The following is a 27,773-nucleotide window of genomic DNA, read 5'->3' on the forward strand; positions in this document are numbered from 1 at the left end:
AGACACAGCCAGGGTGCAGCATGTCCATATGAACACACGGAACAAGTTAAAGACATGCAGAGACAGGGTGCCGCATGTCTATGTGAACATATGGAACAAGTTCGAGACAGACACAGCCAGGGTGCCGCATGTCCATGTAAATACACGGAACAAGTTATAGACAGACACAGCCAGGGTGCCGCATGTCCATGTGGACACAAGTAACAAGATATGGACAGACACAGCAAAAGGGTGCCGCATATCCATGTGAACATATGGAACAAGTTATGGACAGACACAGCAAGTGTGCCGCATGTCCATGTGAACATATGGAACAAGTTATGGACAGACACAGCAAGAGTGCCGCATGTCCATGTGAACATATGGAACAAGTTATGGAAAGACACAGCAAGAGTGCTGCATCTATGTGAACATATGGAACAAGTTATGGACAGACACAGCAAGGGTGCCGCACGTCGATATGAACATACGGAACAAGTTATAAACAGACACAACTAGAGTGCTGCATGTCCATGTGAACACACGGAACAAGTTATGGAAAGACACAGCCAGGGTGCCGCATGTCCATGTGAACAGATGGAACAAGTTATGGAAAGACACAGCCAGGGTGCCGCATGTCCATGTGAACAGATGGAACAAGTTATAGACAGACACAGCAAGGTTGCCGCATGTCGATGTAAACACACGGAACAAGTTATAGACAGACACAGCCAGGGTGCCGCATGTCCATGTGAACACAAGTAACAAGATATGGACAGACATAGCAAGGGTGCCGCATGTCCATGTGAACATATGGAACAAGTTATGGACAGACACAGCAAGGGTGCCGCATGTCCATGTGAACACATGGAATAAGTTATAGACAGACACAGCAACCGTGCCGCATGTCCATGTGAACATATGAAACAAGTTATGGACAGACACAGCCAGGGTGCCGCATGTGCATGTGAACATATGGAACAAGTTATAGACAGACACAGCAAGGGTGCCGCATGTCTATGTGAACATATGGAACAAGTTATGGACATACACAGCAAGGGTGCCGCATGTCCATGTGAACATATTGAACAAGTTATGGACAGACACAGCCAGGGTGCCGCATGTCCATGTGAACATATGGAACAAGTTATGGACAGACACAGCCAGGGTGCCGTATGTCCATGTGAACATATGGAACAAGTTATGGACAGGCACAGTAAGGGTACCGAATGTCCATGTGAACATATGGAACAAGTTATGGACAGACACAGCAAGTGTGCCGCATGTCCATGTGAACATATGGAACAAGTTATTGACAGACACTGCAAGGGTGCCGCATGTCCATGTGAACATATGGAACAAGTTATGGACAGACACAGCCAGGGTGCCGCATGTCCACGTGAACATATGGAACAAGTTATGGAAAGACACAGCAAGAGTGCCGCATGTCCATGTGAACATATGGAACAAGTTATGGACAGACACAGCAAGCGTGCCGCATGTCCATGTGAACACACGTAACAAGATATGGACAGACACTGCCAGGGTGCCGCATGACCATGTGAACATATGGAACAAGTTATCGACAGACACAGGAAGAGTGCCGCATGTCCATGTGGACATATGGAACAAGTTATACACAGATACAGCCAGGGTGCCGCAATTAATTCAATTAAAATAATTATTTGCATTATTGTATCATTTGATCAAGAAAGTACTGCCGCGATATAACTGGAATAATGTTAAAAGCGGCATTAAAACCAACTCACTCACTCACTCAAGATAGTACTTAGTGCCGTTCTACAAATTACAGTAATTAAGAAAAGAAAAACATATATGTAAAAAGAAATGACAAGAATGTTCAGAAAAGAATGTAAAGAAAAGGAAGAATGTAAACAGGAAAGAATAAAGAAATCATATAATAAAGAAATAAAGAATTGGTGAGTTTAGTTAGAAGTCTGATGAAGACAGTACAACCATCGTGTATAAAGATATTTCCCTTCATAGTCATGTAGCACGGTCCTTTTCTGTGATCTCATTCGATATTCATATTCAATGAGCAAGGTAAAATTAACGTTGTATCTGTTTCGGAAGAGGGGTGCTTAGTTGATACATGTATTCTTACCATGACACGTGCTTTTGTTTTTTCCCCATCCCATTTAATTATATGTTCGCATGTTTGAATACCATGAGTGCTGAGAGATTTCATGATTTAACGTTTTACAACATATGACATATCCCCATTTCCTGCATTCTTTAAAGAGAGGCATGTGACTGGAACACATTATACACTGCAGTGAACCCGTGTTGCTTTGCTATCAGAGCAGCAGTTAACCCCTGTTTGGTTTTTAAGGCAATTTCTACACTCGCATGTGAAATGATGTATTTCACCATTTCCACCCTGTTTTCCGAAGTTGCATGATGAAGGATGGTGTTCCCATATATATCCGTCACTGTCGGATCAGCTCCTTTCTTCACAAGTTCCTCAAATATACGTATATTCCCAAATCCTGCAGCAACAAAAGCTGGGGTCCTTCCTTTGTTTCCTCTAACGTTGATATCCACAATGTTGCGGGAAACCAGGTACCTCACTATCTGAATGTTGACTCTACATGCCAAATGAAGGATAGTGTCGCGATCTTTACGTCTTTGTGTCAAATCAGCACCTTTCTTCACCAGTAAATCAAACACATCTTTGTAACCCAAACTTGCCGCAAACATCACAGGTGTGCCAAACTCTCCTGTCCTGTTAATGCGTCGTACAATGGTGTTTACCGTTAGGACGTACTTCACAATGTCCAGATTTCCTCCAGCACACGCCTTCTGAATAATGTCGTTACCGCCAAAATCTACACTTGACAGATCAGCTCCTTTACTCACAACTAAATCAAATACATCTCTGTCCCCGAACAATGCTGACAGTAATGCTGGTGTAAGAAGTTGGTCGTATACATCGTTGATGTTGACAGTGCTATGTGTAAGGATAAATTTGATAGTCTCCCTGTCTCTGGACGAAAATGCAAAATAAAGAATGTCTGCTCTTGAATCATCAACGGCGTTCAGATCAGCTCCTGTATTCATGAGCAGATGTAACACCTCTTTGTGGCCACTGTCGGCTGCTACCAATGCTGGCGTGACCCCAACCATGTTCCTACTATTGATGTCCACAATGTTCTTTGTTAGAACATAACTAACTAGCTCAACATTACCGCCTTTACAGGCCATGTGGAGAATATTGTTTTTAGCTCTATCGAATAGCGATAGATCAGCTCTTTTCTCCTGCAGTAAGACGAATATATCTTTGTGTCCCATGGATGCTGCTGTCATTGCTGGTGTCATTCCAATGTTTCCTCTACTGTTGATGTCCACAATGTTCTGATTGAGGACATACGTCACCAGCTTCATGCTTCCTCCTCTACAAGCCTCATGTAGGATGTTGTCACCATCTTCAGTCTGTATAATCAGGTCTGCTCCTTTCGCAACAAGCAGGTCAAACACTTCCCCATGTCCATTATGTGCAGCTACTAACACTGCCGTAACCCCAATAGTGGCCTTGGCGTTAATGGGTGTAACATTCTGCCTAAGAATATACTGAACTATTTCAACATTACCTCCTTCACAGGCTGCGTGAAGAACATTTCTATCTGCAACATCCAGAAGGGCCATATTAGCTCCTTTGTTCACCAGTAGGTCAAAGACATCTTTGTGTCCCTTGGTTGCCGCATTCAGTATCGGTGTGCAGTCGTCCGCGTTTCTACTGTTTACGTCCACGTGTTTTTCTGTAAAGACATGATTAACTATCTCAATACTCCCCCCTGAACAAGCCAGATGTAATATTGTGTTTAGTTCTGAATCCACAAATGACAGATCAGTTCCTTTCCTCACAAGTAACTCAAACACGTCTTTGTTGCCAGTGAGGGCTGCTTTCATAGCTGTTGACTGCAACAACTTGTCTCTGCTGTCGATGTCAACAATATCCTTTGTGAGGATATAGTTCACTATACCTATGTTTCCTCCTTCACAGGCAATGTGTAGAATCGTTTTTCTGTCCTTATCCAGGAGAGATAGATCCGCTCCTTCCCTCACAAGTAAGTCAAACATGTCTTTGTCTGCTCTCCCTGCTGCAAGCATCACTGGGGTCCTCCTGTTCAGACCTCTGGTGTTGATGACTGCCTGGGCCTCGAGCAGGATGAGTTGGACTCCACACAGGTTACCATCCATGGTGGAACTGAGAATGTTAGTGTGAGGCTGGGTCAGGTACTGCTGCTTGTTTCCCTCTGCTGTAAGACAGGAACATATTATTCGTTATGGTGCTTTTATTTACAGTATACGATGTCATATTAGGTTCGCAGAACAATATTGGGCGGGGCGTCATAATATGACACCGTATACGGCCACTAAAGAGACCATACCGAATTTATTATGCCGATAATATGACACAATTTGGTATCTTTGTCGCACATGACATGTCAAAACTTAAAACTCAAAACTTGACACATACAACATTAGACGTTACGGGTCAAAGGGAGACTACTCTTCCAAACTCAGAGGCGAAACATTGTTGGTGATTTTAGCTTCATATGATCGTTACTAAAGTTTTTATAAACGAATTTTGGTACCAGAATTTTCATGTGACATATGTGAGGTGGGTGTTGGAAAATCAAAAAATGGCTGTTACTGACGGTATACGGACTCATAGTAGGTCATTAACAACCATCTTGGATTTTTACTGACGTTATACGGGCTCATAATGGGTTAGTAGTTTGCTCTCTGACTGGTCAATGTCACTTTGAGGCATGAAAAAGGAAAGGATTATGTAATGGCACTTAGATTTAACTCGGCTTGTGTAGTTATAGATTAATCAACTCGGTATGAGTGATTATGTAAAATACGTCACAAGTGAAATTAATTTTGTAAGTTCCTGGCTAAAGCTCGGAACTTAAAACACTAATTTGACGAGTGACCTATAGCTATATTCTGTAATCACTCGTACCGAGGGGGTCATTTTGTTTATTGTCCATAATCATATTTCATATTAATTACGTTTCAAGGGGAAAAAACCCTGTCCCTGATCAAGGAGCAGCTGTTTTGTATCCGCGTGTGACAAAACAGTGTCCACTCAGTCTAATCACATTACTCTCTTAACGTGTTGTTACGCGAGAAAAGTATAGTTCTGTATAAAGATCACATTATTTCAGTTATATTTCTGTCTGATTTACAAAGCCTACAGTACCACACACTGATAAAGAAGACAAGTTTCTAAAAAGGTTCTTCGTTTTTTTTAATCAAGGCTTGTTTTGACAAGATCTCGTCACTGACACAGACAGCCGCCGTCGTGCATCGGCAGAGACATAGAGAATACTACACTCATTTTCGTTGGTTACCATTTTTACGATACAAGTGGACTATCTATGGTATCTGACCGAGCGAAACGAGGGGTCCCGTCTGTGCAAGCAAAATGGTTCGGTTTCCATTCATGTTAACTGTACCACCCTATACACCGTTATAAATATATAATCTGAGCGATAAAAGAAAGTATAGGTTGGCAATTTGTAATTTTCCTAAAACTAGTGGATCAGTAAAATGTTTTATAGGTGTTCGGGCAACTAGGCCCATTTACACCTTGCCCATAATAAAGGTTCGCTAAGTACATAGAAATTGTATAAAGTATTAAACTGTCACACGCTTTAATATAAACGAGAATGACATTCTGAACATCATGGTGAACAATATTCCTAGAACATAAAATACCAGACAATGAGAAGTCAATATTGAGAACTGTAAGAGAATCCACCATTGCCTTACGCTGATTAACATACCGTTGGCAATGCAATAACAGATTAGCTACATTATCAAACTGATTACACACTGTACAATGTGCTGAAATGTCTTTATCAATAACATTTAGATAAGCACCAAGACCACAATGCCCAAGACAATGTCTAGTTAAGAGAACCTCCTCTCTCCGATTATATCTAGATATGTGTAATTCAGTGATAAAAGGATCGATGCCAAAAAGATGACGTCCTTTTAAGGACGATGTCATTCTCTGCTGCCATTTTGTGTTAGCATGGGTCATACTGACGGTGCCCAACTCTGCAGGAGAAGGACAAATTGTTTCGTCTTGTTCTGATTCGTCAAATTCTAATGCAGCTTTTGCCAATTTATCAGTTTTCTCATTTCCAAGTAATCCACCATGAGCAGGGATCCATGAAAATTCAACATCTAACAGAACTTTACTTAAGTCATTACAAAGGACGAGAATAATGTTGATCAAGTCCTGCCTCACTAAGGAAGAACCTACCCGAATTGCTTGTAATGGACTGACAGTAACTGAAAATAACCGCTGAAACAGGCCTTAAAAAACTAATCCAACGCAGTGCTACACTGATTGCTCCTAGTTCAGCAGAAAATACTGATGAGTGATCAGCCAATAGGATAGAAAGTTTTCTCTTTTCATTAACGATGAATATACCATGACCAACACGACCGGACACTGGGCACTTACAGCAATCAGTGTAAATCTGCATGGCATTTAACCACTGTAAACCTCGGATATGTTCCTCAGCTATAGTTTTAACTCGAGGTGCTGGCTCACATTTATTTTCCCGCTCCAGGACATCAAGATAAACTGATCGCAGTTCAAGCAGCCATGGTGGCTTTTTAGGCAGAACATTAGTGTAATCTATTGCAACATCACGCACAGTATGATTGAAAGCCGTTCTCTGAGATCGCATCCCATGAGGCCCCATACCATTCCCCAAGTGTCGTGAAAATATTCAATACAATCATTCAAAACAGTTGACGTTGAGTGTTTACTCCCAACAGATTTCAATTTTAACATATATCTAACGTCTAACATTTCACGCCTGAGATCTAAAGGCATTTCACCTGATTCAGCTTATAAAGCCTCAACAGAGGTGGTCCTGAATGGTCCCAGACATAATCTTAGGGCTTTTAAGTGAACAACATCAAGTCCTGCTTTTTGTGTACATGTGCAGATCCATGGGCTTGACAACCGAAATCAAGTCTAGATCTAATGAGGGTTCTTTGTAACATTAACAAACACTTCCTGTTTGCACCCCATTTGGTACTGGAAATACTTCTCAGGAGGTTCAGGACTTTATTGCATTTCTGAATCAGAAAGTCCAACCGTGGCTTCCAGGTGAGCCTCTTATCAAACCAGAGACCTAAAAACTTGACTATATCCACAAACTCCAATTCAGAACCACACAAGACTAATTGTGAATTATGAGGAATCTTTTTCTGAGTAATGATCATAGCAGAAGATTTAGAAGCTGAAATATTAAAACCCCAATGTTCACACCAATTCTGTACAAGGTAGAGAGATTGTTGAACACCTTTGAAGACAGTGTCAAAATTACCGGACCTTTTCCACAACGCTCCATCATCTGCAAACTGTGATGTTTCAACCAGGAAATTAATATTCTCAAACAAATCATTTATCATAACATTAAATAATGTTTGGCTGATCACACTTCCTTGAGGTGTTCCATTCTCTAAAATATATATATCTGATAGTGAAGTTCCAATACGAACTTGCATAGTTCTATCCGTTAAGAAATATTTTATCCAATCAGGCATACGTCCACAAAATCCAAGGTTATACAGTTTTATTATCGAACCATCCCTCCACAACATGTCATTTGCTTTTTCAATGTCCATGATCAGCACAAGACCTATTTTTTCTAAAGCCTGATTGAACGTCTGAAAACAGATTGTTCTTTGCCATGAAGTACACCAGGCGGTTATTTACCATTATCCCCATTATTTTACACAATGTTAGAGGTAAGAGCAATAGGTCTGTAGGATGTGGCTTCAGTAGGATCTTTACCAGGCTTCGGAATTTGAACTACTGTTGCTTTCTCCAAGAAATGGGAAGCGCGCCTTCAAACCAAATATAATTAAACGGTAAAAGCATGGTTCCAAGGCTGATAAGGGGAAGATGTTTAAACATATCATAGCATAAAGAATCATCTCCTGGAGAAATTACTTTACGTCCAGAAATAGCATTCTTTAATTCCTGGAAACTAAATAATGAGTTGTTATCAGCTATATGATATGTTTGACAATGTAAAATGTCCGAGAATTCTGATTTAAGTGTTTCCTTAAAGAGGAACAAATCTGAGTTGAAGTTATCTGTATTCAATACTTATTGAAATTACTGAGCCAGTGCATTACTCTTGTCTATACTTGTTGTTGCAGGCGTGACTTTACAAATAGACGGAATTATATCAAGATTTGAACTTGAACTACCAGAAATCTTTTTCACTTTCCTCCATACCTGAGATAGAGGTGTATTTCTATTTAAAGTGCTGGTGTAATTAGACCAAGGCAAACGTTTTGCTTCAATAACAGTTCTTTTAAAGAATGCGGAAGTGCGCCTATGCTCGATTAAATCACACGGCAAATCTGATTTTTCAACAATTGTTTTTTGCCCTCTTCCTGGCATCATGTGCTGATTGACATGTATCCATCCACCAACAAACAGGCGTTTTAAGCCGACGTTTACTAGAACTTCTGCCTATAAATCTATTGTCAGCATCAATAATGTTAGAGAATAGAGTTTACAGCAGGCGTGATGGTGTCAGAGCACAGGATAATGATCACTACCAAAAGAATCCTGCAAATACACTCTCCAATAACAATGTGGAGCCAGTTGTGGACTGGTCAAATCCAGGGCCGAAAATGAAGCAGAAGCCAAGTCATACCCGGTCATAGAACAATCATTAAGAAGGAAAATATTCTTTCATCAAGCAGTGTTTTAATGGCTCTACCTCCAGCATCCAACTTACTAGCTCCCCACAATGGACTATGACTATTAAAATCACAACACACTACTGTAAGATTGTCTGACTTGTTCAAAAGAGAAATATATTCATCGTAGGTAGCACGAGCATTATTATAGACAATAAAAATGGAAACCGATCTTTTATTCTTCAAATGAATATCGACTGAATTCGCTTCTAATTGAGATTGTGGCAACCTAAGTTCACGAAGTTTCCTTTATGAGTATAGCACAACCACCTCTAGAACCAACCTGACGATCTTAACGTAGGCAGACATAACCTTCCCAACGGAATTGCTGTTTAGGATTCAGGAACGTCTCCTGAAGACATATAACATCAGGCATTGGAACAAGACTGTTAATAAAAACCTTGGATCCCAGACCATTAGCATTTACTGATCTAGCATTCCACTGAAGGATCAAGAAAGCCATAAGAAGGATTAAGACTTTTGTTGCTGACCCTTAACCATGCTCGTCAGATCATCAGGGGACAATTTTAACCACAAGAGGGACTGGGCAACCGACGTTATCGTCTGGAGACCATCAGACTTGAATGCACGAGTAGTGCCAAAATTAGCAACTATACAAATAACAAAGTTGAGAAATTCAACAGGAGAGACATTGTTGAATAGAGGTTTGCAAGATGATTGAGGCATGGTGTCAACAACAGGATCAGTCTGACATTCAACTTCCAGAGTTTCAGTCTGAGTACTGGCAGTCACCATGACTGGAGAAGACACAACATCAGAAATTGTAACAAACTGAGACAGTCGTTTAGCTGCAGGAAGTGGTTTAGGGACTGTTGGAACCTGAGCGATATCTAAATCTCGACGCACCTGTCGAACAGCCTGAGAATAAGACAACTTACCCTCAACTTGGACTTTCTGAATCTGGACAGCTTCCTGGTATTTAATACAACCTGTGTATGCCACAGAGTGTGCACGACCACAGTTCTTACATTTAAGAGAACTTTCATTTCACTCCTCATATTTGTGCTTCCCTCCACATTTGGCGCACACATGATGAGTGCTTCTACAATTAGCAGAGACATGCCCAAAGGACTGACACTTGAAGCATCACAGAGCAGGAGGAACATACATCCGGATTGGAAATGTCTGGAAGAAAATGACAACATGATCTTGTAAAGACTGGCCAGTAAATGTTAGCAGAACAGATTTGGTAGGAACTTTATGAGGTCCACGAGCCACACACACAGCAGAGCACGTTAGAGGTTTTAACTCGTCCTCAATTTCACTCATCTCAATATCCAGATCAATACCATAGATGACTCCACGTGTTCTCATTAATGATTCAGGTTCATGTGTGGTGACAACATGTTCATCAAGTTCTGTCACCTGCAAAGTGTTTTGGCAGCCTCAACAGTTTTTGCTGTGACACTAACATCTCCCCTGGCCATCCGCTTAACGCTGACTATTTCTGTAGTGATCATAGTCAAGGTTCTAGCCAAAGCATAAGTATCATAAGTTGACAGATGGTCGTTGAACCATCATTATATTCATCTACATCGGCTTTGAAGATAACAGTGGTTGGTTTGATCTGCGCTGGCTCATCAAAGACAAAAGTAAGATCAGACCATGCAGTAGGAGGGACATTATTTGGTTGCTTGGCAACAAAAGCTTTTTCAGAAGTACCATCAGGAATACGATCGATTCGCTTCCTCCCTGAAGCCACCACTTTAAATCCTTCCGCACATTCCATTCTGTTGTCAGCCATTGCCGAGGACAATCCCCAACAACTGACTGTAACAATCAGCAAACACCAAATAGAAATCAAAAGCCAAACGAACCAAAGAGGAAGTGTCATAAACAATCAAGTGTTGTATAACACTAGACAAGTTGCTGAGAAGCAAAAGACGTCCGAACTCGACGGCAGTCAAGACCGAACGCCATAGCTTGTGGAAAGTGGGTATTGGGAATATGGGTGCCCAGGAACAGGTACCAAAAAACACCTCACCCCGAAAGCACCACCTTTGGCGGGGCTCGTGCGCTGACAAAACAATGGTGAATCAGGTTTCCCGCCTATGGCATAAACTGTACGTGCAGGGTATAACCACACGTGATGAAAGCACACAAAAGAAATACCACGACTGTCACAGGTGCAGAGAGAGAGAGCCATCGGTATGGCCCAAATGGGGGCAACACAGGTCCAAATTACGAGAAGGTTTGGTTGTACACCACTGACAGTAGCCAGGCTGATTCAACGGTACAGTCAGACGGGGAGGACACAGGGCAGGCCTATAACCGGACGACTCCGAGGGACAACACCACTGGAAGACGGTCAGATACGGCTCATTCACCTGCGAAACAGATTCGTAACGGCGACGGCGACGGCGACGGCGACGGCGACGGCAGCAACAGCGTTGGAACATCCCATTGGACGCACTCATTGGACGCACCAACCAAAAGCTAAAAGCGGAAGAGTAATTTTGAACCCGTCGACACTGGACTTCTTTTGGCTGGCATTCTCACGAATATTGAAACCTTTGCAAGTCCATGTTTTTCGTGAGAGGTTGGCAATTGAGTGTACATAAAACTTCCCTAAGATGTAAAAATCATTGCCAATAATGGAAAATAAAACATTATTTCACAAAGAATAAAAAAGGAAAAGGATCATACAAAATGCTTCGAATTCAACAAATTCTATGAAGTAGTGTCAAACCAGGACTAGTACGTAAAAGGAAAGGACACACATATTAATATTTTGTAGATCTATTCAGATTTATTTGTGAAAAGAAAAACATTTATCTTTTTTTGGAATCATTACAAGTGAAAATACAACGAGAAGCGAGGAGGAAAAGGAAGTGGACGGATCTGAAGGCAGCAGTAAAAAAAGGCAAAAAGTGGAAGGCAAGAAAACCAAAGTAAAAGCGCTGGGGGCCACCCCTGATGAACTCTTCTCAATACAAAAATAGTTAATAACATATTTCAATGATACTCTTTTCCATTATATAGTGATATAAACTATCATGAAATCACACAAAATGACAGAATTTTGGCAGAAACAAATAAACATTTCCTCCTTTGGAGTGGAAGATAATAATCTGTCTTATGAATCCGTAACATGTTATTAGGAGGTCAGCGTTCTTCACGGCTGATGTTGTTTGGCCTCCCTGCTCTTTCAACATCAGTCGTGAAAATCAAACAACTTGTAATCGTAATATTATTACTTTACAAACTAATTGAGTAGGAAACATTTCGGAATTTACCTTCCACACAGACAGTCTTTCCAGCATAGGTCTCGAGGCACCTCCCACCTTGGCAAGTCTTCAATGAACATGATCCAGCTTTAACCTGAGGACAACAGTATGTAATGTGCAATAGCAAATAATTCGTGTGCCAAAGACAAGTGGCTCTTTTCGGCAGAGGAATGTATTTCTATATTTTGTAATTATATTTTGGATGCTCTTCGATCAGATGAAATGAATATGAAAGCGTGACTACAATATTATAATATTATGATGTATCTATCAGTACCCTTTACACACTTTGTATCTGTCAGTACCCTATACACACAATGTATCTATCAGTACCCTATACACACAATGTATCTATCAGTACCCTATACACACAATGTATCTATCAGTACCCTATACACACAATGCATCTATCATGACCCTATACACACAATGCATCTATCATGACCCTATACAAACAATGTATCTTTCAGTACCCTATACACACAATGTATCTATCAGTACCCTATACACACAATGCATCTATCATGACCCTATACACACAATGCATCTATCATGACCCTATACAAACAATGTATCTTTCAGTACCCTATACACACAATGTATCTTTCAGTACCCTATACACACAATGTATCTATCAGTACCCTATACACACAATGCATCTATCATGACCCTATACACACAATGCATCTATCATGACCCTATACAAACAATGTATCTTTCAGTACCCTATACACACAATGTATCTATCAGTACCCTATACACACAATGTATCTATCAGTACCCTTTACACACAGTGTATGTATCATGACCCTATACAAACAATGTATCTTTCAGTACCCTATACACACAATGTATCTGTCAGTACCATGTACACTCAATATCGCTCGCCGACTTAGTTGATGCATGTCATCGATCCCAATTGTGTGGCTTGATGCTCATGATGTCAATCACTGGATTGTCTGCTCCAGACTCGATTATCTACAGATTATTTACAATTGTGAACGATGCATATTTCTATACCTGCATTGGGATACCAATGTAATCTGCAAAATAAAATAATGAACTTTATCTGATCTTAAATGCCCGAAATCATGTACATTTTAATCTAAGTACAGGATATCCAAATAGGATTACTGGGCCATTATTCCCAAGCTCTGTGCATCCTATTGCAATGATCAACAAGGGAATATGCCCATAGAACCTCAAGTCACAAAATATGATGGCTCGTTGCACCACGTCGCACAGCCTTACAGCCTTGGCTGAAACCTGTTGAAACCTAATGCGTGCCTTGCAAGTCAAATTACCCAACTACTAACTTTTGTGTTTCTTTTTGGTATGAAAACACATTTTCCATATTCTTCTATTTTGTCCTGTTGTCGCTGGAACAAGGAGCACACGAGGTTGACAGAATCGTAACCAAAGCTCCTACATGATCCTCTGGTTGTGCATTTTTCATTGCACATATTGACACCAATAGAGGAAAATATTTCTATTGTCTGCGTTTCTACTGTTTCTGTAGTGCCAGAGTGATGTTTTAGTCCAACAGTGGCCGTCAAACACCACATTAGACCCAACAGTACAAGAGACATGATTTCACTCAAGTAAGTGACCGACAGTTTTATGAACTTCCAGAGCCTTACAACTTAGAAGACATAGGCATGTTGTCTAGACCGCCATCACCAGTATAATAGTTCATATAAAATGACAGTGTCTATTCTTTCATTGATCTTCTTAGACCCTTACTTATTTATACAATTGTAAATCAGCCTATATCTCGAAATTGTTACTCATATATCTCACAACATATTTAATGATTTAATGATTAACCTTTACTTATCTACTTAAAAGGATATATCTACATGCCTATACCTATATATATATATATATATATATATATATATATATATATATATATATATATATATATTCACATCTCGGGGCACGGGTGGCCCAGTCGTCTAAGGCGCCGCGATTTGCTGTGCAGAGTTGCGTCCATTGTGCACGCCAGAAACCTATGATTGTGGGTTCGAATCACGGTTCACCCTGATTATGTTTCTAGGTTTGTCAGCATCATACCCGTGCTCGTGGGTTTCACCGAAGTAGTCAATGTCTGAGACCTGCATCACTTCGGGCTTTCCTCCCACATTAAGCTGACACTCTGTGATATAACTGTAATACTGTTAAAAGCGACATTAAACCCAACTCACTCACTCACTCTTTTTTGATCAAAAATAGATAATGATATTGTAGTTTGAAGGGAATAATGACCTCAATGAATTGGGGATTGTCTGTCCCTTGTGAAGTAGTGTTATTTGTCCGATGTCAGAGCTGCGACTCGCACGACACCTTAAACCTAATTTAAAAGAGATGATGTTTGTTTGTTTATTTAACGCCGCATTCAGCAATATTCCAGTTGTATGCCTGAGGTCTGTAAATAATCGGATCTGGACCAGAGATGACCATCATGAGCATCGATCAACGCAATTGGGATCAATGACATGCATCAGTCAAGTCAGCGAGCCTGGCCACACGATCCCGTTCGTGGCCTTTTACGGCAAGCGCAGTCGCCTTTTTACGGCAAGCAGGGGTTGCTGAAGACCTATTCGACCCCGGATCTTCACGGATGGCAGCCACTAGGTAAAGCTTTTGGGCGATAAATAGAATGATTTCAATAATGCTTTCCTGGTGCGGGAACTGGAATAAAACTAGCGATTAAGTGTCGATTCCCAAATTGAAACAATATGTTAACCCAGACATCTGTACCTAAAAGAACTAAAAGTCTTTGTGTGAAACCAGCAAACAACCAAGAAGTGGTATACAAGCAACAGATGTATCACAACAGACACTAAGGTCTCAAATCAATACAAATTACTGCACAAAAATTACAATGGCAGTACATGAAAGAGCAGTTATACAATATTCAATGACAGTATATGATGTGTTGGCAGTTGTCAGTATCGAAAACAAATATACTGTGGTGGTAGCAAAAGTCAGTGATAATAGTTTATACTCACCAACCAGCGACAGTGGTCACGCTTCCGAGATGTGTTAGGCAGGGAATCAGGGATGATAAGCGATCCTCACAAGAAAGTTGGTTCCACGGCGATGAAATGTGTGAGAGACAAAGTGTGTGAGAGACAAAGTGTGTGAGAGACAAAGTGTGTGAGAGACAAAGTGTGTGAGAGACGAAATGTGTGAGCGACAAAGTGTGTGAGCAACAAAGTGTGTGAGAGACGAAATGTGTGAGCAACAAAGTATGTGAGAGACGAAATGTGTGAGCGACAAATGTGTGAGAGACGAAATGTGTGAGCGACAAAGTGTGTGAGAGACGAAATGTGTGAGCGACAAAGTGTGTGAGAGACGAAATGTGTGAGCGACAAAGTGTGTGAGACGAAATGTGTGAGAGACGAAATGTGTGAGAGACGAAATGTGTGAGAGACAAAGTGTGTGAGAGACGAAATGTGTGAGCGACAAAGTGTGTGAGAGACGAAATGTGTGAGAGACAAAGTGTGTGAGAGACGAAATGTGTGAGCGACAAAGTGTGTGAGAGACGAAATGTGTGAGCGACAAAGTGTGTGAGACGAAATGTGTGAGACGAAATGTGTGAGAGACAAAATGTGTGAGAGACAAAGTGTGTGAGTGACAAAGTGTGTGAGCAACAAAGTGTGTGAGAGACGAAATGTGTGAGAGACGAAATGTGTGAGAGACGAAATGTGTGAGAGACAAAGTGTGTGAGCGACAAAGTGTGTGAGAGACGAAATGTGTGAGAGACAAAGTGTGTGAGAGACGAAATGTGTGAGAGACGAAGTGTGTGAGAGACGAAATGTGTGAGCGACAAAGTGTGTGAGAGACAAAATGTGTGACAGACACGTAAACGAGCACTTGTTCCGCTTTATATTCAGCCTCACAAACTTCTGAAAGTTTCTCTACCATGCCCTTACCAGTCTGACAGAAGTAGATCCTTACAGAACTTTCCATATGTTTCTATAACATTCTATCACCATCCGCGGTATAACGGATGGAAGTTTACACACCACACTCGTATCTAAATATAGTTGCTTCCTGTAACTGCTTACGTTGAATAGTACTACATTCCAGACCACTGATCAGTGCCCTAATACGATGCAAAGAGAAAGATTTCGGAAGATGCTTCAATAAGTGACATTAGATATCATCTGGCCCAGATGCTGTATCATTTCCCTTGATCAAAGACTACATTAATTCGCGAAAGGGAAATGGTTCATTATGATCTTTGACATAATCAGAGTTTTCTTTCCTGCAAATTCTGAAACTTCTGGAATTTAGGCTCATAGTTTGCAGATGATGAATTTGTGTTAATCGTTTCCCCCACCTTATAAACAATGTCTTTTTATATGTTAATGAATCAATATTATGTTCGAGATTTTGAATACTGTTTGTGGATCCTGCATCAAGTTGTTTTAATGTCCTCAGTCGTCAGGATTTCTATTCTAAATTGATATATTCTCAATGTTTAGCTTGATTTAGTCATGATATGGCTACAATATTGACCAAGTGTATGTCAACCCACTCACTCGACCACTCAAACAGTGCCTTTAGCAAACTCATTGCTGAACATTTTTTAATATTGCCTTGTATTGTGCACAACCACCAGACGTTATAGGATTGACGACAATCCTGCTGGGATGTCGTACAGAAAGATCTCATGATCCCCAGCGAGGTTGCCTAGCGTAGATTGCTGGTGGTTTATAGCACGTGTTTTAAATGGTTGTAAATAATTTTGCTATGATCAAAATATGCTTGACAAATTTGTTTTTTTAATAGAACTTTGTATTCTTGACACAACTGTAATTATACCAACTTGCTATATGGCTGAAATAATGCCGATGCAACGATGAGTCACTCACCCTGACTGGCATCGCCAGCGTTTGTTTTAAAATTCCTATACAATATTCGTGGCTATCCAATTTCTTTATCTTTATGGACCTTTTGTTATCTATGTCATTGTAAACCTTAACATATTCAGCATTTCTATATTATTAAGTGTGAGGACTAACCTTTGCTTATCTGTCTTATGTACATTATATGTAGAAAGGGTGTCTCCTTTCAACCACAAAAAGATACGCGCGTCCCTTTACAATAAGTTTAGTATTTAATGTACTGTTTTGTTATGATTTATGTATCTGTCAAAACAGGGATTGAAGTGGTATTTGTTTCCGTTCATCAAGAGACACTGTTAAAGTTGATGAATATCAACAAATACAATGAGTGAGTGAGTAAGTGAGTGAGTTAATATTTAAAGACACATCGGCAATATTGCAGCCATATTGTGACTGTCAAATGTTGTACATGAAATACATTTGAAACTATAAAATCCTGTCGTTACAGGACAGTACAATAACTAGAGTATCACTAGAGTATCACGGGTTGGTTTATAACTAGTTTCAGAACGATAACTATCATTCAACAACACAACTAAAAAAGGCTATAGTTCGTGTATTTCGCCAGCAGCTGAATGAAGATCACCACACTATGGGCGATGGGGAATCAGAGTACTTTGCTACCTGCATGGTCCCTAGAAGGACTTTCATCATTCCCTCAGGTAATGGCAATTATTGACAAATTTAGCCAAAAAAAATAACCACATATATGCTACGATAAGAAACTTCATCTCCCTTCGAGGGGTACAGCCACTAACAATCTCAGTTATCTGACTTATTCAATGGTTACATGCATGATGTATTCCTGTTTGCCAGGACGAGACATTGACTGACGTCATGCACATCGATCACCGCAATTGGGTAGAAAAGGTCTTTAGCAACCCATGCTTGCCGTAAAAGGCGACTATGCCACTTACGGAATCAGGTGGTCAGGCTCGCTGACTTCGCTGATGCATATCATCGATCCCAATTGTTGGGATCGATGCTAATGATATTCATCACCAGATTGTCTGGTCCGGACTCGATTTTTTACAGACCGCCGTCAAAAACCTGGAATATTGCTGAGGGCGGCGTTCAAAAACAAACTAACCAACATATATTGAACCGCAAAAAAAAACATCACCATGGATAAATATATGAGAAGTCTTATTTGTTCAAACACTGTAAACATACTTTGAGACATATTAAAAGATGAAACTTGGCAAAACTGATCATCAAGGTTGAAAGTAAAGTGAAACGCAACATTGGACTCTAAGAAAATTGCAGCACAGGTCAGTATCTCGTGTGCCCGTCATGTGCATTGATGACCCCTGTGCAACGTCGATACATGGAATGGTTGAGGCGGCTGACGACGGCCCACACTTGAGCTCACACTCTGTGAAACGACTGACGCAGGTCAGATGCAGTTGTCGGCCTTGGACGTCTTTGAATCACGTCCCACAGTTGCTCATTTGGATTTAAATCAGGACTGAGGGACGGCACTGCATAGTTCCGATGCCATTCTGCTGGAGGAAGTCTCTTGTTACTCTTGCAGTGTGGGCACGGGCGTTATCATGCTGAAACTCGTGGTTCCGTCGACGTGCCAGATGAGGTATGGCGTGTGGTCTCAAGACTTGATCAATGTACCGAGCTGCTGTGACACTATTGCCTCTCCCTGGAGCGATGTTCTGGAAGACCACAGGCCCGATCCTCTGTGCAAGACCAATTCCACCCCACGACATGATGCTCGGACCATCCCTGGAATCTCTCAACAACACCAGCATCCGAATAACGTTTCCCACGGCGTCGCCAAGCTCTCTCTCTCACTCTCTGCCAGCTGCTGTTGAGATACAGTTACGGCTCTCGTCTGAGAAGAGGATTCTTCTCCACTGCTGGTGGCGCGAAAGCTGATGCTGTGTTGCCAACTGAAGACGGTCCCGGCGATGAAGTAGTGTCACAATGGGTCCCTGGAGTGACCTGTGACAGTTGAGGTGTCTGCTTGTCAATCGTCGACGCACGGCTTCAAATCAAATTCCATCAAATTTAAATTTGTGATATGTACCAACAAAATGCCATATAATCAATAAAAACAATTTTTCTAGAAATATTCTTTGTTTTACTTCAGTGGCATAAACAAATATAAAACTGATCAGCCATAACATAGGTGCTGAACATATATATCAAATACACTAATGTCCTGGATGTTTTCCAACAAATTATTACAGCTCACTAAACACACTTTTTAGTGTCAGTTGAAAAATGACATTGATATGTTTTTACTTAGTTTAAGTGTTTTCCCTGGATGCCATTATTCTTATGAACCTATCAGTGGCAATTATTTTCTAATTCGAACTTAAATGATACTAGTCTGTCCAGATGTAACACGTATTGATACCGTTCCAAAATAATTTTTAAATCTGTTCAGGATCACACGCCTAAGTGAGCACATAGCCGATGACTTTCATTTTTTTCTCAGAGTGAAAATAGGGTTGTCCCGTTTTTAGCAATGGCGCAAAAATATCACGGTTGGTAACACCAGCAAAAAGCTTCACACATTGTACCCATGTTGCGAATCAAACCTGGGGATTTGTCGTAACAACCACGAGGCTACCCCATGAACAAACTTGAACATGAAATTTAAGGATATCATCATACTGGAACACTTTCGTTTGTACAGCCTTGTATAAGGAAATATTTAAAAAAAAACATATAAGAAGCGATATGAACTCAAACAATACCATCTGTCATTGCCTGCCTTTTCAATTCTGGAACTCGCGCAAAAAATGAGTCAACAGTCTATGTACGGGCTAGACACTTACGATACAGGGAGATAATTTGCGTGGAGGTAAATCTTGTAAGATGGTAGTTCCGTCAAAGCGTCACGTGAAGTACCAAGTGTTATGTTTACTGAAATGAAGATATCACTCTTTTTAACTTTAGAAAACTCAAGCCTGTATACAATGACACCTACTCAATAAAGTAGTGATGACATTAGTCTGTTCCTGATAAGGAGGAAAACCACTTTTGGAAATATATTTATTAATTTTGCAAAACAGAGGAAATGGGTGGTTTCATTAAATATTGAATTTAATATTGATCATTCAATCCACAAAACTATAGGTTATGGGTGAAGATTATAAACAGATTATAAACAGTCTCAGACATCTGCGACACATACACCACCGCAGCAACTGCAGCCAAACAACAGTCCCGTGCATGAAGAACAGTCACCCCAGATTACTGCACAACCCAAGTGAACCCAATAGTACTGCACAACAGCCACAGTTACAACAGTTTACTCAGCAACAGTCGGCATCCAAGATTACTCCACAACAACCACAGTCACACCAGATTACTGCACAACAACCGACTTCCCAGAGTACTTCACAGCAACCACAGTTACCTCAGATTACTGCACAACAACCACAGTCACCCCAGATTACTGCACAACAACCACAGTCACCCCATATTACTGCACAGCAACCACACTAACCCCACATTATTGCACGACTACAGTCACCCCAGATTACTGCGCAACAACCACAGTCACCCCAGATTACTGCACAACAACCACAGTAACCCCATATTACTGCACAACCACAGTCACCCCAGATTACTGCACAACAACAACACTAACCCCATATTACTGCACAACAACAACACTAACCCCATATTACTACACAACAACCACAGTAACCCCATATTATCTAACTAAAAAGTCATCACAACCACACCTATCCCCGATTAATAAACTCAGTTGTTGAGTCAGCCAACCCAGAATAAATCACCATGTGGAGTTGCTTGTAGCAAACCATGGCTTGTATCTCGAATAGCCTGAGGCAAAATCGTATTTGTTCTTCAGACTGTAGTGTACGTACGATATTTAAAATACATACACATATAATATATAGACACATAGATTCTGCTGAGATAAACGAAAAATTAATCCCGACCTTCATTGATAAAACAAAAGAAGTATGTTATTGCATAATTTATCTATCAACTAAGGTTAAACAGATGTTTTGCCTGATATATAAATAATATATATATACCTATCATCATTGGGGGACTTTAGACTATACATTAAACTGTATGGCTGATTGCACAGATAGTCCCCTGACTGTTAACTTTATTTCAATGGTTTGATCGAACAGTTGGTTGTAGAAAATTTAAAAACAGAAAGAGTATTGATTACTTCCCAACGAAATCAATATTCTAATTATATTAACACATTGGATACAATGTACATTTCACAGGTACCTTTCGGCGTCCCTTCTGTCCTGCAAGGTAAGGACAACGGTATATGGACCCATAACGTACGTCGTCTTTACAGATATTAAAGAAGTTGTTATCCAGAAATTGTGTACACTTTGTAATACCCGGTATGTTTTCAAGATTCTACATATATACCGCCGTTTGCTTGCTTGAAAATTATGTCATTATAATTTGATTCTATATGACATTCTAACATAGCAATACAGAAAAATGGAAACTCGTCGGTATCTTGGCTAAGCTGCTCCTGTCCTTGTACTTGATGTTTGTATTTAGCTCATGCAGCATATCTTCATGTCGACTGCAAGAGGGGAAGGGGCTGGTTCACATCACTGATATAATCACACACGTTGGCATCAAGTTGTGTGAACTTAAGTGTATTGAATATGGTCAGTGTTTGAATTTTGAAGAGGATATTGCAACTTTAACCTGCCGTTTAACAAGTGATGAATCAAAGACGAAATGATCCATCATTCTTTAAGACTCGTAAAGATGTTCAAGATGATATAAATATCAAAGATTAAAGACGTGTTTTTTTACAACGATTAATGCCTAATTACACGTTACACAGGTATGGATCTTGAACAAAGAAAACTACCGGAAGGATGAACATACTTAATGTTTATAATTCGCTCTATAAAGCTAAATGTGTAAGATATATTTGTTTTAAATACCTTAGCTGAAAGAAACTCAATGCAGTTTTGCAATGATTCCGCAACTACCCTGTACATCATCTCACTGTTTGAAGTCTTTCTAGATTTTTTCAATGAAACAGCTTCTTTCATGATAAAACGGGTTGAACATTCATAGAGTGTTTTTTTTATAAATCATTTCAGCTCCCGAATAGAAGTAACCCAGAACCCCATTGGTGTTCGTAAAAGGTGACCATATTGGGCGACTTGTTTCCTGGGCTGCGTGCCTATGTCGGCGGTTCAATCTCTTCGGGATGTAGTAGAAATTTAAATGTCAAAATCAAATTTCGTCCAGGAACTCCATCTTCCGTGTTATTGTCATATATAAGATCATTATCGTCGATATCCTGTGTTATAACTGCTGATTATATTGACTTACTTTGAAGTGTAAATGTGGAACACTTATTGCCAATTGCTTCAAGATTGTCAGTAACCCATTAACAAATCTCCAATACAGTAAGATATATGAAATCACTGCCATTGCCACTGTCACTCAAGCCTTCAGCCTTCTTCATGTGTAGAGGTTTGGCAACCAGAGTTGGTGCAGGGTTCAGTACGTGGCAGTACAGCATGAGACAAGGACACTTTCTCGAGACGACTTACCATCTGTCACTGAAGATCAAATGAGATATGTGTCTGCAACCATATTGTCGTCTGAAACATGGCTCTCATCATGCGTTGCTTGAAAGCATCTTCTGTAGGTGGGAACATTGTAGCTGCCTTTTCAGTGTTGGAAGCCTGGACATACCCTAGGTCATCCTGGATGTTCAAAAGTAGAGCAGGAGGACGAATGCTCTAGCAGGGTCTATGGACACTTCTCGGGGGCTCAATCGAAACAAACCCGTTTGTGTCAGCAATGTTGAGATATCAACATATGAATATTACGTTTCACAATGTTCTTCTTGATCACAATTACACGCACGCAAATGCCTTTCCCCATTCAGTTAAAATACAAAACAGTAAATAACCAGCCTTGATTACCTCAGCTCCGTACAATTACTCTATTGAAGCTTGGGTCACAAGCAGTGTATCGTTAAGTGATACAAGAATGTTAGTTCAAATAATTTGTATAAGATCTTATCCTTATCATTATCTCAGCTTATATTTGGGCATCTCTGCCTTCATATGAGTAGTGGGCATTCTGCGATGCTAACAATGCGACAACATCAACACCAAACAAGAGCTTACACATGTCCGGTCAAATATGTACATTTCTACAATCCTTGCTCGACTCTTGCTTGCTGCTGTATTTATCAAAGAAAGTGATGTGTTTTACCTGGACTCTTGATATAACGATTGTTACCACAGTGGCTATAAGTAAACGTACCTCGTGTTAATTCGCGAGCGGGAGGGGGTAACAAAAGGATGAAACCAATAACTATATTCCACACTTTTCATGTTTATGTTCACGATATGTTGATTTCTTCGGTTATTGAGCCCCTGACTAGGTGTTAGATGTCATTAACGTGCTGAGTAAAACACACGAAGACATTGTTCCTTTTAGAGGTATAATCCAAAACACGTTTAGAGCTAAGTGTGTTTAAACATTTTTCATATCTAAACACATTTTTACAGTTTATAAATGCGGTAACATCATCAAATTCAGTATTGCAGCAGATAACAAAACGGAATATTTCATAAAAGGTTATGCATCGTCAACACCAGAGAACAGCCACGCGTTTATCCGCTGATAAAGACAACAGTTAATCGGCGCTTATAGGTCATTGAAATGGACAAACGAAAGCTCACACTTAGCAATTAATATGCGCTGATAGGTCACTTAAATTAGCAATGTGCAATGGACAAACGGGAGGCAGGGGGTAAATAGCACTTATAGGTAATAGAAATAGATATGACATTGGGAAAATGGAAGTTAGATGGATAATTAGCACAGACAATATTCAAAGGAATACGTTCCAAGCACTGGGCAGATACAATGTAGGTACCCTGGTCACGGTTCATGGCTGGCTGGTGTCTCCTGATTTAAATAGCTTCTTATAATGGTCTTTGTCTCCAGTTGTTGTAGGTAGACAGGACTTTGGTTGCTTCCCACAACATGCTATGGTTCTAAGTTATGAGTTCCGAAACAGGTCTAGTTTGTTGTCAGGGGTATGATGTTCTTTGAGTCTGGTGTTGAGGGGTCGGAGGGGTTCTCTGGGTAGTTGATGACCACAGTTGCAGGGGAATCTTGCATATTCATCATCTGGGGTTGGGACTTGCGCTGCTGGTGCCCCTACCATTGGCTCGGTGACTGTGAACTCTTCCATGTGCCCCATGCTAATCACCTATCAGCACCAATTAGCTGTTGGCTTTCCTTGTTAAAAGTCAAGCCTTTATTGTTGATACAGGAACATATATAATATGTTCTCTGTTTCACATCATTAATTCACCTGATGAAGGAGTCAGTATATACTACAAAACGTTATGTTCCGTATAAAAAGAATTTGATATACATAATTTCATTTCCTTTAAAAAAATAAATAATTTTAGACAAACCTTCAATAATATGTCTTAGAAGCTATTCTTGATGAAATTAACAATGGGCATATAAACAAATGTACATTTTTGACAAAAATGTTTGGTTGGACAACACATTACCAATATTTTCAAAAAATATAAAAGTTATGGTGAATATAAACACTGCCATCTCCTCATAAGACGTGTCGGATCATTTTGATATATCAAAAAATACTAATAATTCATTGCTGTTCATTTTCCAAAAAATGGTTGATGAAAATAGAACGAAATTTGTTATTTCTTGGCTTATTTTTACAAATAACTCAACTTGTGAGAGGCTATAATTAAAACAATTAAAATAATTATGCACGTCACATAACTGACAAACATAAGGGCTCATAAGGACCCAATACATATACCTGCTTTCAGGGGACTTATTTTGATTTACTCAATTTTTACAACAAAAATGTGCATTTTGACACAAAACAGCATCTGACACAAAAACATTTGACCACATCTGACATTTTTAATCTGTTGGATACAAAGACATAAACTCTAATTTGGCTTTGTTCTATTATTGGGAGAGGTATGCCGGCAGTTTGAGGGTCTTGCCACTACTCTAAATGTTTCCCTACAGCGGTACAGATAGTCAATGTCCCGGCCCATGACCGTTTCCAACTGCCTTGAACGTTACACATTGTCCCGACCTCTATGTGTTGATGTCCGTCTACTTTCTGAATCAGGAACGACAAAAAAGGATCACAAAAGTTATATTTTATTCACGACAACATTAAGACAACATTTTAACATGATAGTGCAACCTTATCAATAATAATGACACCATTCACTTAGATCTGATGTTGACCGCCCCCTGCTGCGTTGAACGTTACACAATGTCCTAAACTCTTAATGTTAGCCTTTTTGCTAGATCAGGATATTTTTATCATCCCAATCACCCCAATCAGTGAAAGCACGGCATCACAACAACGACATTCAAAGGATCACAAAAGTTATATTTACGACAGGTTTCATCAGTTATTCTCATTCTATTCAGCACAAAAAAACAACAATAAATAAACATGTAACGGGTATCCATGGTTAATCGATTGGATGTTTTACACATACTTTTGAAGGACATACATAAGACTAGACTAGACCTGTTACGTATTGCTGCTGCAACTTACTGATCTTTTGCATTGGCTGTTTTATTGTTAACTTGTATAGTTTACTTAAACGTCTATAATTACATTATAATGAACTCAAGAAGTGCAGATTACCTCCGAGGATAACAACATACACACATATTCCATATGCAGCGTTTCAAATTTGTGAGATGTGACGTTAATTCTTAACTCACTCACTCAAATTTGAGAACTGAATTCGGTACAACGAAGCCCGAGGCTAGATTGTACAAATTGACAAATTCTAGTTCGGAAATTTAGATCAAATACTTGTCTTGACTTGTCATCAGTCACGAGTCTGTTTTAACATATAGAAAATGAGGTTACATGTACGCATTCATTAGGTAGATAAAAGTGACAAAACCATTTCTATATTCAAATCGATTGTACGATTCCGACTACGTCACGAACAGGTGCTTAAACATGTACTGGTATATTACTTCCAAATAGTGACGACACCAGGTGTTCCTGAAAAGGGTAGCACATATTGCACTATATATAGTCACAAATTAGAACACAGGCCAATTCGGTTCGTCACCAGGAACATATGGTTGATGTCCATATGGGGAATTGCGTTTTCGTCACGGATACAGCAAATCTAGGAATGTCCCCAACGTCTGCAGAAAAAGTATTTGAAACCTTCACTGAGGTCTTGAATGTTGTAACTCAAACAACTTCTGAGCACGACGTGCATGATGCTCTTTGAAATCTCCTTAGAAAGAGCATGCTTAAGGAGACCTCAGAAGGAGGTCATACAATTCTTTGTGTCCAAACTAGACTGCCCACATCACAGGTGTCATTCCTCCATTATCTCTGCTATTGATTTCAACAATATTTTACTTCACCATGTTAAAATGTCCTCCTTTGCATGCCATATCAAGGATGTTCCTGTGATGATAATCTATCAGTGAGACATCAGCTGCCTTACTGACAAGGAAGTCATACACTTCTCTGTGTCTATGACATGCTGCCAACATCAGTGGGGTCCATCCTTCCTTGTCTCTGCTATTGATGTCAACAATATTTTGCGAGAGGACATACTTTACCATATTCACATGTCCTCCCTTAGATGCCACATGAAGGATGGTGCTGTCATTATAATCAACCAGTGAGACATCAGCTCCTTTGCTAACAAGGACGTCATACACTTCTCTGTGTCCCGAATAGACTGCCCACATCACTGGTGTCATTCCTTCCTTATCTCTGCTATTGATTTCAACAATATTTAGCGAAAGAACATACTTCACCATGTTCAAATGTCTCCCTTTGCATGTAACATGAAGGATGTTCCTGTGATGATAATCTACTAGTGAGACATCAGCTGCCCTACTGACAAGGACGTCATACACTTCTCTGTGTCCCGAATAGACTGCCCACATCACTGGTGTCATTCCTTCCTTATCTCTGCTATTGATGTCAACAATATTTTGCGAAAGAACATACTTCACCATGTTCAAATGTCTCCCTTTGCATGTAACATGAAGGATGTTTCTGTGATGATAATCTACTAGTGAGACATCAGCTGCCCTACTGACAAGGACGTCATACACTTCTCTGTGTCCCGAATAGACTGCCCACATCACTGGTGTCATTCCTTCCTTATCTCTGCTATTGATGTCAACAATATTTTGCGAAAGAACATACTTCACCATGTTCAAATGTCCCCCTTTGCATGTAATATGAAGGATGTTCCTGTGATGATAATCTACCAGTGAGACATCAGCTGCCTTACTATCTAGGAAGTCGTACACTTTTCTGTATCCACGACATGATGCCAACATCAGTGGGGTCCATCCTGCGTTATCTCTGCTATTGATGTCAACAATATTTTGCGAGAGGACATACTTTACCATATTCACATGTCCTCCCTCAGATGCCGCATGAAGGATGTTGCAGCCGATGTTGTCCAGTACAGAAACATCAGCCCCTTTATTTACAAGTAAGGTATACACTTCTCTGTGTCCATAGAATGCTGTCACCATCAATGGCGTCAGCTTGTGTTTCCCATATCTACCGTTCACGTCCATCCGACCATCAGACAAGATCCGCATCACTCGATTCAGATGACCTTCCTTGCAGGCCTCATGAAGTTTGTCTTTTAACGTATCTCTTATCCCATGTTGAAGGAACAGCCCAGGATGTGACTGCGTCCAATCTGCAGTGTTTAAGAGTATACTTGAGAATTGGTTTATTGGATACGATAGTGTTTACCTTCACACAGTCTGCCAAGCAAATATGAGTGACAAATATTAATGGACACATTCTCAT

The 27,773-nt window shown here is 40.1% G+C and overlaps 1 protein-coding gene across 1 annotated transcript; it reads right to left on the minus strand.

The window, feature by feature from the left end:
• Window positions 1–2,235: 2,235 nt before the first annotated feature.
• Window positions 2,236–27,556, minus strand: LOC124124865 (putative ankyrin repeat protein RF_0381). The gene is made up of 3 exons (XM_048380933.1): window positions 27,356–27,556; window positions 9,471–9,636; window positions 2,236–4,259 (listed from the first exon to the last, which is right to left on the minus strand). The coding sequence occupies exons 1-3, from the start codon at window positions 27,554–27,556 to the stop codon at window positions 2,236–2,238; spliced, it is 2,391 nt and encodes a 796-aa protein (XP_048236890.1).
• Window positions 27,557–27,773: the final 217 nt, after the last annotated feature.

This window comes from Haliotis rufescens, unplaced genomic scaffold (genome assembly GCF_023055435.1).
Source record: "Haliotis rufescens isolate VD_foot unplaced genomic scaffold, xgHalRufe1.0.p SCAF_34, whole genome shotgun sequence".
NCBI classification, from domain to species: Eukaryota; Metazoa; Mollusca; class Gastropoda; order Lepetellida; family Haliotidae; genus Haliotis; species Haliotis rufescens.